A 16,829-nucleotide genomic window follows, 5' to 3' on the forward strand; every position below is an offset into this window, starting at 1 on the left:
TCACCCTGGACCATTACAATATGATCAAGTCTACTCGTGATGGAAGTTCACTGATTATTCCAGCAGGTGTGTGTGTGTGTGTGTGTGTGTGTGTGTGTGTGTGTGTGTGTGTGTTTTAATTCCCAATAATTTATCAAATATCTTGGATCTGGAACTGTTCTCCTGGATCACGGACCCAGTCGTCTATACCACAAAGTACCCAATAAAACACTGCATGTAAATGAATATTCTCTGTGGAGAAGTCTAAGCTTTAGCTTTTCTCTCAGCATGCATGTGAGAGAAAAGTCCTTTTTCCTCAGTACCTGTGATGTTCATTATGATACGGAAAAATGGAAAAAAAACAAAAACCCATTGTCAGTGAGGCCTGAACTCAAGAGCATTTTCTAGTCGAGGTAATGGGTGTCCATCCATCCATCTTGGGAACTAATAAGACACATGTGTGAGGTATCTGATGGGGTCAGGAGTGGCTGTGGACTAGTGAGACTCAGTGGAATGAAATCCTTGACCTTGGTCTCATTAGCAATGGGATTAAACCAACGGAACTAATTGTATACAGACATTTCACACTACAACAATCTACAGATGACTCTTTAATAAGAGTGATAAAAATCATTATGATAACAAGGGTAAAGGACGAAGCAAGGCCAATAGATATCCTTTTATATGCTTTCCACAGAGTGTATTATGCCATCATTTAGCGAAAAGCAAAGCATCAACTCTATTCATCATAATTTAGGAGGAAGAAAAGACCTGTGGTGTTGAGAAAGGAGCTCGTGTGTGCGCACGTGTGTTTCAATTTTGTTATTTTTAGAAGTTTTAAGAATTTACCTCCCGAAGTAAATTCATAACTGGAGATTATGATTAATAAAACTAGTGTATCCTCACAATAGTGATTGTTAACTTTTTTCATTTAGGGGAAAATAAGCAGACCATGAATATTTCTGAATTAAAGTTTCTAGAAAGCAACTATTTTTCCAGGTGTATGTGTATGCTAAAGTGACCGATGCTTTCTTTAAAGCCATGAAGGTGAAGCAACAGGATAGATCATTTATACTTTATTTATTTATTTTGTATTGGGCAATGGGGGAAGAAATGAAGATACCTCTGGAATTATTTTCTCTCTCTGCACCCCTCGCAGCATTTGCCTTCTCTTGGCAAAATACATCCCTTAGGGTACCTTCTTCTGCATGTTTCTGATTTGCAGAAAGATGAGGCTATTAATAAGGATAGTCAAAATACGTTGACTAATATTTTATTTAAAAAAATCACAAAATAGCTGTTGTTGGTTTTTGTTTGTTTGTTTTATAATTTTGACTTCAGAGATAAGTAAACCATGTCATTAAATAGACTTAAAGTGAAAATATTGCAAATTCACTTTTTGAGCAATTGCTGAAAAATGAGCGTTCTAGAATTCTAAAGGGCCTTCTGGGTTGGAGGCAAGGGCTGAGGGAGGGAAGGATTACCATCTTATTCATCATACTTTAGGAAACGGTAATCTACATGCCAAGGCTCAGTCTGGTGAACAAATCGATCAACATTAGTAACACCGAGAGTCTGTTATTACAACTTGCTTTGGGGATGCGTATTTGGAATGATTATTAGTATTTGATGGATACAGAGGAAGCGCCCTCTGGTTGTTGCTGAAGCATGCTAGCCTGTCCCCGGAAAGCACCCTTGCTGCTCCATCCACCACTGGAGTGGAGCTTTCATCTGGTTATCTTTCAGGGCAGCCTGGGTGGCCACCAAAAGCACTTGACATCTTGATGCACTTCAGCAGTTTTACATATATACAAACTCTGTAGAAAAATAAATTTGTCATTCGTCACCACACATGTTGATCTGGGGAGTGAGGTGCTTGCCCTTCTGGCTCCTGAGCTGTTTGCTGTGCTCTCTCTCTCTCTCTTACAGTGGATATTGCTTTTGGTTGTTTGCTTTGGAAGCTAAAATAACTTCAGATATAGGAAGGATCCCTGCAGATGAGTCCCGAAATCCAGCATGGTTGGCTTTATCTCAAGGAGATAGAGGTAGATGAAAATGTTGAGTGCGGGGATCACTTTCAGCTCCCAGTGGTATAGGCAAACCTTCAAGACTTGAAAATTTTCAGCAAACCTTTATGGGACCTAATCTGTTATCGCTTCTCGACAGGCCATCTAGGCAACCGTGACCTATTATTCTACTTTGCTTTGGGGAATGTGATAAAGAGGAAGAAACAGCTGGTTTAAGAAAAGCCTTAGAAACATGGCTGTAGTTTATAAAGACAATAATAATATTTTCACATTGAATGGGTTTAGCTACACGTTATGGTACACCAAAGGAAGCAAGCAACCCTAGTCAAAATGTTTTCTTAGGTTATTAAGAGAGCTCTATAAAAAAAAATACAAAAATCTACACTTTTCTGGGTCAGAGAAAAAAGTGAAATGTGCATAGCACTTAAAAAAAATTTCGCCAAGTGCATTCTAGAGCTCGCCTTTTCCTTCAGTACCATTATGAACTGTTAGCTTCAGTGGGTTTGTTTGCGTGTGACTTTGCCTAACTAAACAGAATCTGTCTCGTTAAATTCTTTTCTACCTCTGTGTTGATTCTTCCAACTAAACCAACAACCAAGTTTACAAACTTTTGATGGTAACCTTAATCAATGCTCAAAAATGTATTTGTTTATTAGGGTCCAAAATATGATAGTGACCAGGTATGTTTGGGAGACTGTAAGCATTAAGAACTTCTATATCTACCCTATTACTTTCTCAATGTACAACTTTGGTTAAGCCATTAAACACCTCCTGAGGCTCAGTTTTCCTCATCTGTCAAATGGATATGACTCCACCTTTCCTACCTACCTCCCAGGGTTTGTGAGGAACAAATTGGTCATTATATGTGAAAATGCTTTGGAAAGTGTTAATTTTTTGGGTTTTGAATCATATTTTATTTAAGGAAATACCTTAAAAGTCAGTGGCCAGTCTGCAGTTAACGTAGAAGGGGAGCCTGTCTTGATACTGACATTGATGGGTAAAGAAGACACCAACAATAAATTCGTACTGATAACCCAACGTGTGTAAAGATAACCAGCTGTATTATCGGTGTAATAAGAAATGTAAAACATTTCAACAAAACCAACATAGTGTGTGTAGACTGAAATGACAGTAATCCCTTTGAGCAGTAATAATAGGTTTCAAAGTTGAGAAGGTTAATTATGAGGTAAAAATAGGTATTTTGAAAGATGAGATAAATTTTACACTCTTGTATGCAAGCACTTAAGAACAGGTATCTTGTAAGGATATCCCACAGTAGTTTATTTAAATTATGCATTTTTTTTTTTTTTTTTTTTACCTGGAATATTGCCTCGGCACGTATAAAAGAATTCTTTGCAATAATCTTTGCAGAGCAGGGGAAGTGCTAGGTCTCTTTCCAGGGCCTCTCTCTCAGGTGAGTGGAACAGACTCTGCGAATGTGGAGAGCAAAGCGCACATTTGACTTCTTCCAGTAACTTCCCACATTCTGTGTTGTTGGTAACAGAAAATATCTGAAAGCCATAAATCAAAAAACAAAGTTCGTTTTAGTTGTGTGAAGTTACGTTTAGTTACTTTTGTTTTTTTTTTTGTAATCATGTAAGTAGAAAAGTATAATTTAGCCAAGGCAGTTGTCTGAAAAGAATTACCATGTCACAATGGAGAATGCCTTTATAAGACACACATAGTCTCTTGGGTCGAGATGGGAGAGCAAAGGACAGGGATACAGAAAAATACTTCTCACTCTTGCGAATCAAAGTCTGTTTATTTGTCTTTCAGGTGAGGAATTAAATGACAATTATATTTAGTCCCTTTCACCCTCTATCACTTCACTCTGCCTCAATGTGTATATTGCCTGATACTTAACTTCAAAATTCCTAATACCTGTATCCAACTATATGTAAAGAAGAATTTTTAAAAACATGGCTTACTTGTGTCTTAGGTAAAAATCTATTTCACTCCTGAAATTCCTAATACGATATTCTCAGAGATGTTACTTGAGTTACATTTTTCTAATTTCAATTAAGTTTCAATCTACAGATTGCATAGGGAAAGTTTGCTAAAATGGGAAACTGTCTCCCTTTCATGTTCTATAAAAATAATACCTGAAGCTGAATCAAACAGGTTTAAGACCACTTTTTATTATTCATTATATCTTAGCCAGGAAAAACTTCCTAACTAGCTCCTCAGGTATGTTATATGCATGAATAAACACAAGAGTCTAATAAAAGTGCTTTTGTATAGTATTTAGTAAGTTTTAATGAAAAAAGACATACTTTTATCCTTATTTATACAGTGTTATGTCTTTTACTTCAGTAAGACCAATTTGAGAGTCATTGATTCATTGAGGTTAGAAATTTGTAGATAAAATAAGTCTCAGTATCTAGTACTAATTTTAAAAAACTGACTTCAGGAATCCCTCTAATAAATCTAGAGGAACAATATCTGCACAATATTTGAGACGTGAAGTGCAGTGCTGTCTAAATCAATAATTGATTTTTCATATTAAAAACGCCGTAATATACCTTTTCTCAGTTTATGTAACTGTATTTATACTTAATTATGTCTTTAGAACTATGAACTGAAATTAACGGTTTAAACCCTAGATGATTGTTTAAATCAAATATTTCATTCAAAGGTTGAAGTTCTAATTTGAGTAAATTGTATGGCTCTCTTTTTATAGAACTTTTTATCTTTATAGGATAAAGATATTCTAGGTAATCACAAAATTTGGACCTGAAAGAGCAAAGCAACTAAAAACAAAAAATCTTTGAATACAAGCATGCTTGAAATTGTAGCATGCAGTAATTAAAAGTCCAATAGAAATTACCCTAGTTCAGAAAAAAATAAATATGTTGTAACTATCTACAATAGTCGGAAAAGTCATTAATCACAATTATTTACATTTTAATTTTTATCAATTTATTTAAATGACAATTGCTTAAATGGTTAAAGATTTCTAAAAGGAAACATACACCAGACACTTAGAATTTGCATTCCAAGAATGTTTTAAATGTCTTTTATTGTCTATACTCTGGCAGACCTCACAGATCTATTCAATATTAATACTGTTCAAGTTTGTTCTGTTTGTTTATCATACAGCAGTTCTCTAAGAACAAAACAACTACAGGATGCTGAAACCATCTCTTTTGCTGGCTGAAAAACTGGAATGTAATTACCTTTGGTTTTATGGAGAATATGCATGCTTCCATTTTTTATAGCTGAAACAAAATGATCCACATATACTCTCCCAGCTGCTATCCAGGAAGAGCTTGATTTTAGTGCCTAAAGAATTTTGTCTTTTACAATTTTTGGAATGTGCCCTGGCCACAAGATCTCTCATCAAAAGTTTCAGAAATAGGATTCAATAAATTATCTGAAATCAAGTATAATATTATTCTTTGTAAAGTTTCATGCTGTTCCGGCCCAGCAGGATGGTAACATTTTGCTCTGTGTGAGGTCTGCAGTGTAAATACCTATTTGAAGATAGATAGAGCCATCATTCTGGCTTTGGTTTCAATGAACCAATAGTCTTACTGAAGTCAATTAAACTCAGTCCAAGCTGCAACAGTGTTTTAGACAGATGCGAACTGGTGTGTGTAGGGTGTTTTTTCTTCTTTTCGGCCTGTGTGTCTGTGTCTATATAGGTCCTTAACTTTATGTCTGACAATGTCATCAATCTTAAGAAGAAATTTAGGCTAATTTCCTGTTTCAATTTTTAAAAGCCATATATGAAACCATCAAATTATAGTGGTTTAAACTAAATATACTTTGGAAATCATGTAAAACTTCGAAACATTATTACAGCATGCCTAGTAATGATTGTGGCTGTTGCTGACTAATTTATAACATCTGGCAGGTCATCCTTTAATCTTTAGCCACATGAAAGTGAAATCCATAGAAGAAAGGTAAGATAAATCCTGGAATACACAGAGAAGCGTGGCCTACAACCATAGCTTATCAACAAATAGTAAAATGGGTGACAGAGACCTTCTGTATTTCTCTTTATTTATCAAGTAACTAAACAAAGAGGATAAAAAGGCATCCACATGGGTTCGATGAGCGGACAAAAGGAGAAAATACACGACAGTATATTAAGATGTAGCCTTGAGATCACTTGGTACACAAAAAGTTATTTCTAAAAATCATATGCCTACAAGGTTCTTCAGCTGTTGGGTAGAACACATGCGTCTCTGGACTATAGTGCTGGATTATGTCATTAAAGAGTTCAGTTTCAATTTTAGGCTAATATGTAAATAGATCATTGTACTAAGGCAGCTGTTAAAGGGACCCCAGGATGAGTTATTTGTTTAGTTGGATGTGTTCAACAATAGCCTTTGTCCCTGAAAGAGCCAGAGCAAACAAATGATTGTGAAAGGGCACACTTGAAAACAATTACTTCTCACCCATTCCTTGACAGCTTTGGCCGTGAAACCACCCAAGGTAGAGAGAGCTTCTATGCCTCTGTGGCTGCAAGTTAAGTTTTAGAAATGGGGCTATTTCATTTGGTTGTGGATTCAGTTTGGCTAATGGGAATTAGATCCTTTTAGCATGCTTGCTGTATTTAGGAGCTGCAAGAATATTGCTAAGACAATACAACTTCCTAAATTTTGGCAGTAACTTATTTATAATGGTAGTTAGCCACCTCACTACAACACACAAAATTATTAAAATATACAAAAAAATTAGAATATCAAAGCATAATACCATGGCTAAAGAACTGAACTCAATGCTGGTTCATTACATTAAAGAAAATGTGTTAGTATGGAAACTGGATTTATTTGTTCAGCTGACCATGCTCAATATTCCTACCTAGTTTGCTACTATCTGTTTGTCTATGAAGTTTCTTCCCATGGGAAAGGGTACTCCTGTAGTTTCTTGAAAAGTTGCAGAAATCTTTCTGGGGAAAAAATTTTTTTTTTCATAAATAAAAAAGGGCTCTTTCAAATAGCCATCACTCTCCTGTACACACATTATGAAATAAGACCCTAACATATATTATAAACCAGGAAGGCTTAGAGGAAGAAGGGAAACACTGAAGTTTATTATAAAATAACATGTTTTAAAAACTATTAAAACTTGAGAGCTAACATAGGTCAAGAATGCATAGACATAGCTATATCAATCTCTGATTTGAACAATTTGAGTATTGTTGGCTTATAAACCATTTGTAATGAAACCAGTAAAGTCTAGTGTACCCAATTTAATTCAGAGACATTTCCCAAACGAGTAGGGGTTTGTTGGGAGATTGGAAGCACGTAAAACGGAAAGGAATGTGGATAGCTAACGTGGCAGATTGCTTCCTAAAGAATAATTTCTTTAAAAAAAATTTTTTTTTATGTAACTTCTCTTAGGGTTATAACTGCCCTCAGCCACCCCCCTCTTCATCCTCCACTATATTTAGTTAAGAACAAAGTTTTCATTCCTCATGTTCCTGGAAGAGTTCGGTATTGCAGGGGTCTGCAGATCATGGGTGTACTCAGTGTACATTGCACACAGGAAGATTTAATAGCATGTGTTTCTAAACCTCCCTCTGCATTTCCTGGTTCGTTTGGGCTCCTGGTAAAACCCTGCAGATGATGTGAATGTAGCTATTCTGTAATTTAATTCAATTATAACACAGGAGCTTAATGACATTGTTTTGAGTAAAATGCTGGAATATCTGTTCCCTGAATCTCAGACTACTGCTGCATATGGTAAGAATAAAGAGAGAGTTGCAGCTGAAAACCTGCAGCAAGACAGTTCTCACTCATTGGGGAATAGAGGGAGTTGGACAAATGCTCCCTCAAAAGGCATGAACATTTGGACAGAGCTGGGGACTGAAAGAGAATGATGTTCTCTAGTTTCACCCATTAGTGAACCAACTAACAAACACAATGGTGTTGTTGTTATTCTTTTGCCATAAGCAACAGGACTCTGTGTGTGGGCAGCAGTTTAGTGGGGAGGAGGATAAGTCGACCCCTTTTTGTCCTATTGATTTTTTCCTATTTGCATGACTTGAGCAAATTAAATGATGCAATATGGCTTTTTGTTACAAAACAAAGTGAGAGATACCACCCAGACACATATGTTGATTCGTAGGAGCTGTTTACATGAGAATAGAGTGAAATCTACCGTGAACTGAGCATAAAAATTAGATTCAGCCTGGGTATTTTTTTTTTATTATGCCTGGGCCAGCAAGACTGAAGCACAAGTTTTCCAAGAGTCTCTCAGACCTTGACAACTGCTGTGTTTAACAGAGGAATTCTTAATTAAACCTAAAATGGGGAAAGGGAGGGGGAGCAAAGACACCTGATTGTTTATTTCACGTGCAGTGGTTGTTAATGACGGGATCCCCCAGTCTTTCTTTGGAGTACAGTAGACAGCACACATGACTGCATCCCATGGCAAGAAAGATGTTGCAAACTCAAAAATAAGCATGTCTTTTCACTCAACCAACACTATTTTCATATTTGTGTAAACTTATTAACACAAGGAACATGTAATGCCCTTACTCCTGAAACACGTTTCTGGAGATCTTCCTAGACAACTAAATACCATTGAAAGCCTGAATCTATAATACTACAAAACATTACAAACGGATAGTCTCCGTTTTATGTGATAAATACGCCCAGCAAACTCTTCCGCCAGTGTTACGGGTTCTCAACTAGAGCACCAAGAGTTCCCTTTTCTCTGTTTAACGATTGTAATGTTGGACAACCCCCTCTGACGGGGCTGGGGATCATAAACCAACCATGCTTCAATATCCTTTACGATTCAATCCTCTGCCTAACCGAGCACGTGGAGAAAGCTGCACAAATCTTTTTACCCTAGAAAAATAAACCGGAAACCACAGCCACCTTAATTTACAGTTTCACCACAGCCAATGCCCGATTCGATCCAAAACACACTGTTAATCGCGATTCTTTTAAAATATTTACCCAGCCCCGAATGCGAGTACCACAGAAGCTTCTCTTTTCCGAGACAGGCAGTTTTGCACAGCATCCCGACCGCGGACTCTTGGGGGCGGGAGAGGTATCTGCGCACCCCGGAGGCATACACCATGGAATCAGGCTTTAGAACAGTTATTAAAAAGAACTGCCCAAACAAGTTTCGCCCTTCTTACAGACACCAACATTGCTGGAGCCACAGGGAACCCCACCCAGCCAATCTCGCATCGGTGAGGCGGCTGCGTGCTTACCTTGTGATCCAGGCGCCCCAGCCCCGGGCTGTCACTCCGCAGGCAGCAGGACAGCCGAGGGTAGAAGCCACCGCACAGCATCTCTCCCCCACTCAGCAGCTCCAGCTGGGACATCATCCGCCTGTCTCTCCTTTTCAGGCGCTTTGGGGGATTCCCATTCAGGCACCTTCTCCTCCTCACTCCGCTCCCTTCACTTCTTTCCCCAAACTTAGCATCTCCTTCAAAGAAGCCCAGAGCCACGGCCAGCAACAGCAGCTTAAATGAGAGCATCTTCAGCATCGTCTGCCCGGAGCGGCCAGGGCTGGGCGCGGGCGGACTGGGGGGAAGGCCACTGCCCAGCAGGGGCACTAGGACGCAGCTCCTGGAGGAGGCTGCGGGACGGCTGGACACTCAAAAGGCAGGGAGGTGGCGGGGGCGGAAATATGTAGAGCGATGTAACTTTGCAAAAAATAAAAGACGAGGCGATGCGTCCAGTGCCTTAGGGGAGCCCGAGGAGCGAGAGAAAGTTGTGCGGATGACACCGTTTGTAGTTGTGCCAATGTCAGTTGGGTCAGGGGCTTTCTGCTGCGGCTGGGAAGTGGGAGGAGAAGGAGTTGGAAAAGGAGGAGGAAGAGGAGGAGAAGACGGCCACAGAGGTTCACTTGTCCGTGTAACGAGAGTTTAGGTGAGACAGTAGCAGAAACAGAACCGGCGGCGGCGGCGGGGCAGGCGAAGGCAGGGCCAGCGCTGGGCTCTAGATGATGCTGAGGTCTCCTCTGCCGGCGGCTGCAGCTTCTCACACAGCCTCTCATGTTTCGTTCCCTCTTTTCTTCTTCTTTTTAACTAGCGCGCGGGGAGGTGCCGCCACCGCGCGCCCCTTGACGTCACCGCTTCTCATGCGCCCCCGCCCGGGCTGGGGGGAGGGGAGGGGGCGGCCCCGGCGCGAGCGCGTCCCCCGGGGCCCCGGCCTCCGGGATGAGCAGGGAGGGGCCGTGGGCCTCCGCGGCGGGCGGAGGTGGGGGGCCCTGATGAGCCCCCGGAGCCGGCCTCCAGCGCGCGGGACCCAGCGCGCCCGCCTTGCCGGGGCGCCCGGGTGGGGGCGTCCACGATCCTGGCCCTCCGGCCCGCCGACCTGGAGCGAGGGCGCGGCCCCGAGAGTCCGCGCCGGTTCCTTTCTCCTGCTCGCGGCCCTTCCGCGCGACCCCGGGCCAAAGGCGGTTGAGCTGAGGCTCCGAGAGAAAGTAAGAGTGGGCCCGGGGAGGTGAGAAGGGAGGGGCCCCTTTCAGGGCCTCCCGGCCCCGACCCGCCCCTCGCCCCAGGGGAGGATGAACCGAGTGGGCTGGAGTTGGCGGGAGGGAGCCTTTTTGGCCCCTTTCCTTCTCCTGGCCCGGACGGACTCCCCAGTTCCCCGGTGATTGTCAGTGTGAAGCTCGAGTCGGTAGAGATCTTCCTGGGGGTCTGATTTAGAGGCGGGGGGACAACCCAGATGCTGCGAGCCGCTGAGTACGTTGAGATGGTTTGAAGACTGTTTCCAGAAGAGGTACCCATCCTTGCCTAAGGTCCTGCGCGCTACTGACATGGCATGAGCGCGTGCGCGTGGGGTGGGGTGGGATATCCCGGCGGAGTCTGCCTACCCCAGGGATTGCCCCCGCCTGAGCGGGCTGGCCTCCGACGCCCCCTTCCAGGGCCCCACCTGTGCCCTGGAACTCAGCGGGGGCCCTGCTGGCTCCTACCCCGGAACGGAAGATCACAGGTTCCCCGGCTCCAGGTAGAAAAGAGTAGAAGAAACTGGCCGCGGAATCAGCGTTCATGTTAAATGAGGGGAAAAAAAATCCTGGGGAGATTTCCCCGGAGGTGTAAATACAGAGGCATTAATTGTGGAGAAAGAATTCATGGCAGTTTTGCGGGCGTTCAGACGCGGGATGCTCAATGTATCCTGTGTACCTAAATAAATCAAACTTTGCCCCAGTTAGACAAAGTGTGTCTAAAGAAAGTGTTTCTAAAAAGATCGTTATTAAGAATGGTAACTTGACGTTTATGGGATCCCTGCAATTTGGCATCAGGACAAACCTCTAAGGGATTGCACACAAAATGTGCTTTCTGCCCACTTGACTGTTTAACAGGGGAGCTGATTTTCTGGCGGGTGGATTTTGAAGAGGAGATAAGGCAGTTTTCCCATTTGGGCAATGGAGAAATGTTCGCCATATTTGGATTTGCTTTACTTCTGGGACATGGACTTTGCCAAGCTAACGCGAAAGTTGGTGATGGTGTAGCTGGAGGGCTGACAGAACTAATTACAGTTAAAGTGGGCGCAGTGGCAAGGTAAGGCTTCTGCCCCATTCATTTACTGGGCCCGGATTTACAAGTGGAGCTAGGTTTTTCCCCAAAAAGGTGACCGATTAGAATAACTGAAAGGATGTGCTGGCATATTTGGTCCAGTCCCTAGCTCAGTGTAGGGTCCCTGTAACAAACGTACCATTTTTCCCAGGGGCTGTTGTATACCCATGACTTCTGTATACGTGTGATCTCAGATGTCTCTTCTGACCCACATACGTTTTATCTGATATTCTTCCTGCTTTGAGCACTTTTAATATGAAATAAATCATAGTGTTATAAGGAATTTAAGACTTTAAACTTTCATTTAATAAACAGATCTGAAGATGAACTGCATCAAGATGAAATCAGTTTTACACAATATCATCTAATTAGGTAGTTTAAAAACCAGGACACAGGGGCCCAATCTAGGTTGCTTTTCACTATCCAAGGCTTTATTCCCAAATACCAGTTTTATGATCTTTTTCCAAAATAAAAATCCTTTAAAAATTATATTTCAGTGGTTTGAGATCTCCAAGGGATAAATTCATCTTAGTAGTTTGAAACAGACCTTCTTATGGTCGTACTTGAAGACTAAAGGCATCATAAATGTAAATTAATTTTGGTTTCAAAAAATTATGCAGCTGTTATGACCTATGACCCTAAGTTTCAAGGTATAGAGATTTATAAAGGATCATGGAAATGAGACAAACTTGTCCTTTCTTGATACATGGGAGCTAGAATTGATCCCATCTGTTGTTAGTCACGACAGTCAATAATTAGGGTCACTGATGAGAGAGCTGAGCTTATTCTCAGTGCCACATAGAATTTCCAGTCACTAAGCAGTGTTATACAAGTGAACTAACTTGTATTCGTTTTTTCTTCGCAGAGGGAAATTGCAAAACTCACCTACAGCCAGACTGACAGCATACTTTTCTAGGAATCAAGACTCACCATAAGGTTATTTCCTAAGATGAAACTTGGAAAGCCCACTTGGAGGCTGCACAGCCATCTGCATACTTGAACATGAAAAATGGTCTTCTTTCATCAGGGAGATCTCCCTCTTGAGCTAAATCATCAGAAGTGATGAGAAGAAGAAGAAGGGAGCCCTACCCAACCACACTCATCCAGACAAATTAAATCGTTTTGGTTTGTTTGCTTGTTTTTTAGCAAGGAGCGGAGCCGCACACAAGTGGCCAGATCACCATCTTCTGCTCGCACCAGCACTGAGTAGCCCCCTCCAGGACTGCCATCTACATGCAGGTGGTGCCCTGAACAAGAGCACGTGGCTGAGGCAGCCAATGGGAGCTGAAATCCTGCTCACGGAATGGAATGTATTGGTGCATGGCCGTGTCTACCTACACAACATGGCTCCTTTTTTAAAATTTGCATCAAGGCACCCTGTATGGGCTAGGGGCAACTCAGACCATCCCACCCCCACCCCCCGGTCCTACCCAGGATTACCTCTGATGCATTGAAGAGTCTCATGAACAATTTAGGTTTATTGTAAAAGATGAAATATTTGACACAGTTGAAATTAAATAGGTAAAACTCCACATATTACCATGTATATGAATTATGTATGTGTATATATATATATATATATATATATATATATATATATATATATGTATATATATATGTGTGTATAGTGATGGCAATACATATTCCTATGTATCAGAAGTTAGCACAACTTAAATTTAGTAAATGTTTAAAATAAAATTATTTTGGATATTGCAATCAGTTTTATATATGGATTTCTGGCCTTCACAGAAATAGGGACTATTTCATTCCTTTTCAACAAATATATATTAAGTGCCAGGCACTGTTAAGCAATATGTGTACAGTAATGAAAAACCATCTAAACACCCTGCCTCTAGGTAATTAATCTAGTAATGAAGACAGAGGAAGGGCTATGAAAGAAATGCCAAGACGGACAATAACAAGGCACATTGATTTCAGACTTAGTGACTGGAAAAAGCCTTTCTGTGAAAATGACACTATAGCGGAGACCTGAGGATGAGTCCAAAGGAGTTTATGAAGGGACTCTGTCCTGCCATTTAAAGTACAGAAGCATGTGAATTCAGAATAGAATATGATACATTGAGAGGAAAGCACAGAAAAAAAACAGATAACTAAGAAAGGCCAAATTCATAGTGTAATTTGTAGACTCCAGGTGACTAATGAAGTTATGCTCATGTATTTGTCATTTCTTTTGGCAAGTACCCTTCTTTCCGACCTTATCCTTATCAATCTTTAAATTGTAGTTTTTCACTCAACTGATAGGAATTATTCTAGTTTGAAAGACACTTCAGCCATTGTGTGTCATCTAACCAGCACTTATCTACTATATTTTTTTTTCATTTGTGCATTGTTGATAACTGAGATTTTTTTCATACGTGGGAGTTGAATATCCATGAGATGTTACGCTCCATGAGGACAGGAATTACATTTCCTTCTTTGGTCACCTCAGCAAAGAGTCTAGTTCAGTCTCATCATACAGTGCCAACCTCAATAAATGCTGCTAATTGGCCCATCTTGTTTGACTTAATACTTTTAAAAGACTTGAAATGGAGGAAATATTTACATTATAAAAAATTTTAATTGTTAAACAGAAGGGAAGACAAAACTTAAAGTGCATTATCACTAAGGAATTTCAGAAGACATTGCTGTAAAGTGTGATTTCACAGAGGAAGGGCAGCCAACAAAGCCAAAGAATAAATACACATCTTTTAAAAATTAAACATTGGTTAGAGTTCAAGTACACTGACACAATGGTAGTGCTGCCAGTAAGGGTTTTTCTAGTTATTCAGTCTTTCTTTCAAAATTTGGCACCTGCTGTGTGCCAGACCCTGCTCTGGGTATTGGGGACACGGCAGTGAACAAAACTTGTCTCATGGAGCTCAAGTTCTGTGGGGGAAGACAGATAACAGTCTGCCAGAAGGTGATGAATGCTGTAGAGAAAAGGGGTCATGTGGAAAGTGCAGGGAATTAGGAAGTAATTTATATATAGTTACACACCGCTTAACACTGGGGATACCTTCTGAGAAATGGGTCATGTGAACATAATAGAGTGCACGTACGCAGACCTGGAAGGTACAGCCTCCTGCACACCCGGCCATATGGTCTGGCCTTCTGCTCCTAGGCTGCAAGCCTGTACAGCACGTTACTGTATAAAACAACACGATATTAAGTCAAGTACTAGGGAAAGTGATGCAATGAACAGGCGTAATAAGCTCGAGTTGCATGAGACTGCTGCTGGAGTAATGCAGCATACTGTTTTACAGCAAACTTTATAAATAGAGTATATACTCATGTTAAAATGTATGGTATAGTAAATACATAAACCTGTAACAGCCATTTACTATCATTATCAAATATTCTGTACTGGACATAATTCCACGTGCTGTGCTTTTATAGGACTGGCAGCGCAGTGGGTTTGTTTCCACCAGCACCACCACAAGCATGTGAGGAATACCTTGCACTACGCAGGGCGTTATGACATTATCACGGCTACCAGGTCACAAGGCAATGGGAATTTTTCAGGTCCATTCTAATCTTATGGGACCACCTTTGTATATGCAGTCTGTCCTTTAACTGAAACCTTGTCATGGGGCCCATGACTATACAATGTCAGGAAAGGTGTCTGCAGAGGTAGGGGTAGAGACTAAGGGCATGGAGATTTGAGCCAAAACGTGAAGCAGCAAGCCATGTGCATGCAGATGTCTGTAAGCACAGGGACCAACAAGTCAGAGGCCAGGAAGCAGCATGCTTGGTGTGTTTAAGGATTAGCAGAGACCGTTGTGGCCAGAGCAGAGTGGGTGACAGAGGAAATGACAGAAAATGAGGGCAGAGAAGGAGCCAGCGGCCCAGGTAGCATAGAATCTCGTAAGTTATGTTGTGGATTTTGGCTTTTACGCAGAATGAAATGGTGATCACTCAGGGGTCTTATCAGAGATAAAGGAACTCTGCTAGCTATTTCCTATTTCCACAGAGAGAGTTAAGTATAAGGAATTGGTTACATGAGTGTCTGGAAACTGAAAAATCAGAAAGGGGACACTGAAGTACAACAGTGACTGCAGGGAGCGGCTCCTGTCCCTAGGGACTGAGGACCAAAGGAAGTCAGGGCTCAGAGCCTAGACGCTGATTAGAGGGCCCTGCTGTGCTGTGGAGACGGGGCTGCTGCCCAGCCGGTGGGGATCCCCGCAAGATGCGAAATGAGTCAACTATGGAAGTGCTGCAAGAAAACTGGAAACTGCAACCAACTGCCACTAGCAGGTTGTATTAGCTTTCTGGGCTGCCATAACAAAGTGCCATAAACTAGGTGGCTTACATCCTCAGTGCCTCAGTTCATAATGTGGCCTCTCCCACACACCTTCAGGTTTAGCACAGGAAACGAACAACCCACAGATCATTTTATAGCTCCTACCAGGTAGTCTCCAAACAGTCAAGGCAGCGAGTGACTTGGGCCTGCACCAGAGCCATTGCCAAGAGACCCCAGAACCAACATACTTGGAGGTTGGCTTCAGACCACAGGAGAACACTGGCCAATTAGTCCAACAGGTGGCAAACATAAAGGGTGGTCTCAACAGGCACCAGAGCCCACTGGGGGTAAATCCCACACAGTGGGGTAAGCCTCCACATAACAGCCCATAAGCTGTGGATATGGCCAAACCCCACAGCCAGTCAGCCGAAGAGTGAATCCCACTCACTGATGTGCTTATAGCAATCAAGGCTCAACTATAACAGGAAGGCAAACAACCCACACAAGGGACACTCCTGGAGCACCTGGCTCTGATGACCAGGGAGACTGTACCACTGGGCCCCACAGGACACCTAGTATATAAGACCACCCAGCCAAGGCTGGGAGACATAGCAGATCTACCTAAAACATAGAAATAAATACAGAGAAGCAGTATACAACGAGGAAATAAAGAAATGTATCCCAAATGAAAGAACAGGAGAAAAATCCAGGAAAAGAACTAAATAAAATGGAGGTATGCAACCTACCAGAGACAGAGTTCAAAACAATAGTTCTGAGGATGCTCAAGGAACTTAGTGAGAACTTCAACAAAGAAATAGCAAGCATAAGAAAGGACATAGAAGCCATAAAAAAGAACCAGTCGGAAGTGAAGAACACAATAACTGAAATGAAGAATGCACTAGAAGGAATCACCAACAGACTAGATGAAGCAGAGGATCAAATCAGCAGTTTGGAAGACAAGGTAGCAGAAAATACCCAATCAGAAGAGCAAAAATAAAAAAAAGTATCCAAGAAAATGAGGAGAATTTAAGAGACTTCTGGGACAACATCAAGCATAATGACATTCACATCATAGGGGAATCAGAATGAG

The 16,829-nt window shown here is 41.6% G+C and overlaps 2 protein-coding genes across 5 annotated transcripts in view; one reads left to right on the plus strand and one right to left on the minus strand.

The window, feature by feature from the left end:
- Positions 1-10,003, minus strand: part of HHIP (hedgehog interacting protein) — an 87,884-nt gene extending 77,881 nt beyond the window's left edge. For all 3 annotated transcript variants that reach the window (XM_019730761.3, XM_019730762.3, XM_019730760.3), the window contains exons 1-2: positions 9,184-10,003; positions 3,325-3,517 (exon numbers count right to left, since the gene is read on the minus strand). In XM_019730761.3, the coding sequence (XP_019586320.1) occupies positions 3,325-3,517; positions 9,184-9,462 (472 nt within the window). In that variant the 5' untranslated portion in view covers positions 9,463-10,003. The remainder of the gene's footprint in view (positions 1-3,324; positions 3,518-9,183) is intronic.
- Positions 9,921-12,567, plus strand: LOC148755290 (uncharacterized). Of its 2 annotated transcripts, none has more exons than XM_088792591.1 (2): positions 9,921-10,403; positions 12,365-12,567. In XM_088792591.1, exons 1-2 carry the CDS (start codon positions 9,921-9,923, stop codon positions 12,413-12,415), a joined length of 534 nt encoding a protein of 177 aa, XP_088648717.1. In that variant the 3' UTR covers positions 12,416-12,567. The 2 variants fall into 2 exon arrangements, with proteins under 2 accessions (XP_088648717.1, XP_088648718.1); XM_088792592.1 differs by lacking the exon at positions 12,365-12,567 and adding an exon at positions 11,286-11,428.
- Positions 12,568-16,829: the final 4,262 nt, after the last annotated feature.

This window comes from Rhinolophus sinicus, chromosome 15 (genome assembly GCF_057876585.1).
Source record: "Rhinolophus sinicus isolate RSI-liver-muscle chromosome 15, RSI-T2T, whole genome shotgun sequence".
Taxonomy (NCBI): Eukaryota; Metazoa; Chordata; class Mammalia; order Chiroptera; family Rhinolophidae; genus Rhinolophus; species Rhinolophus sinicus.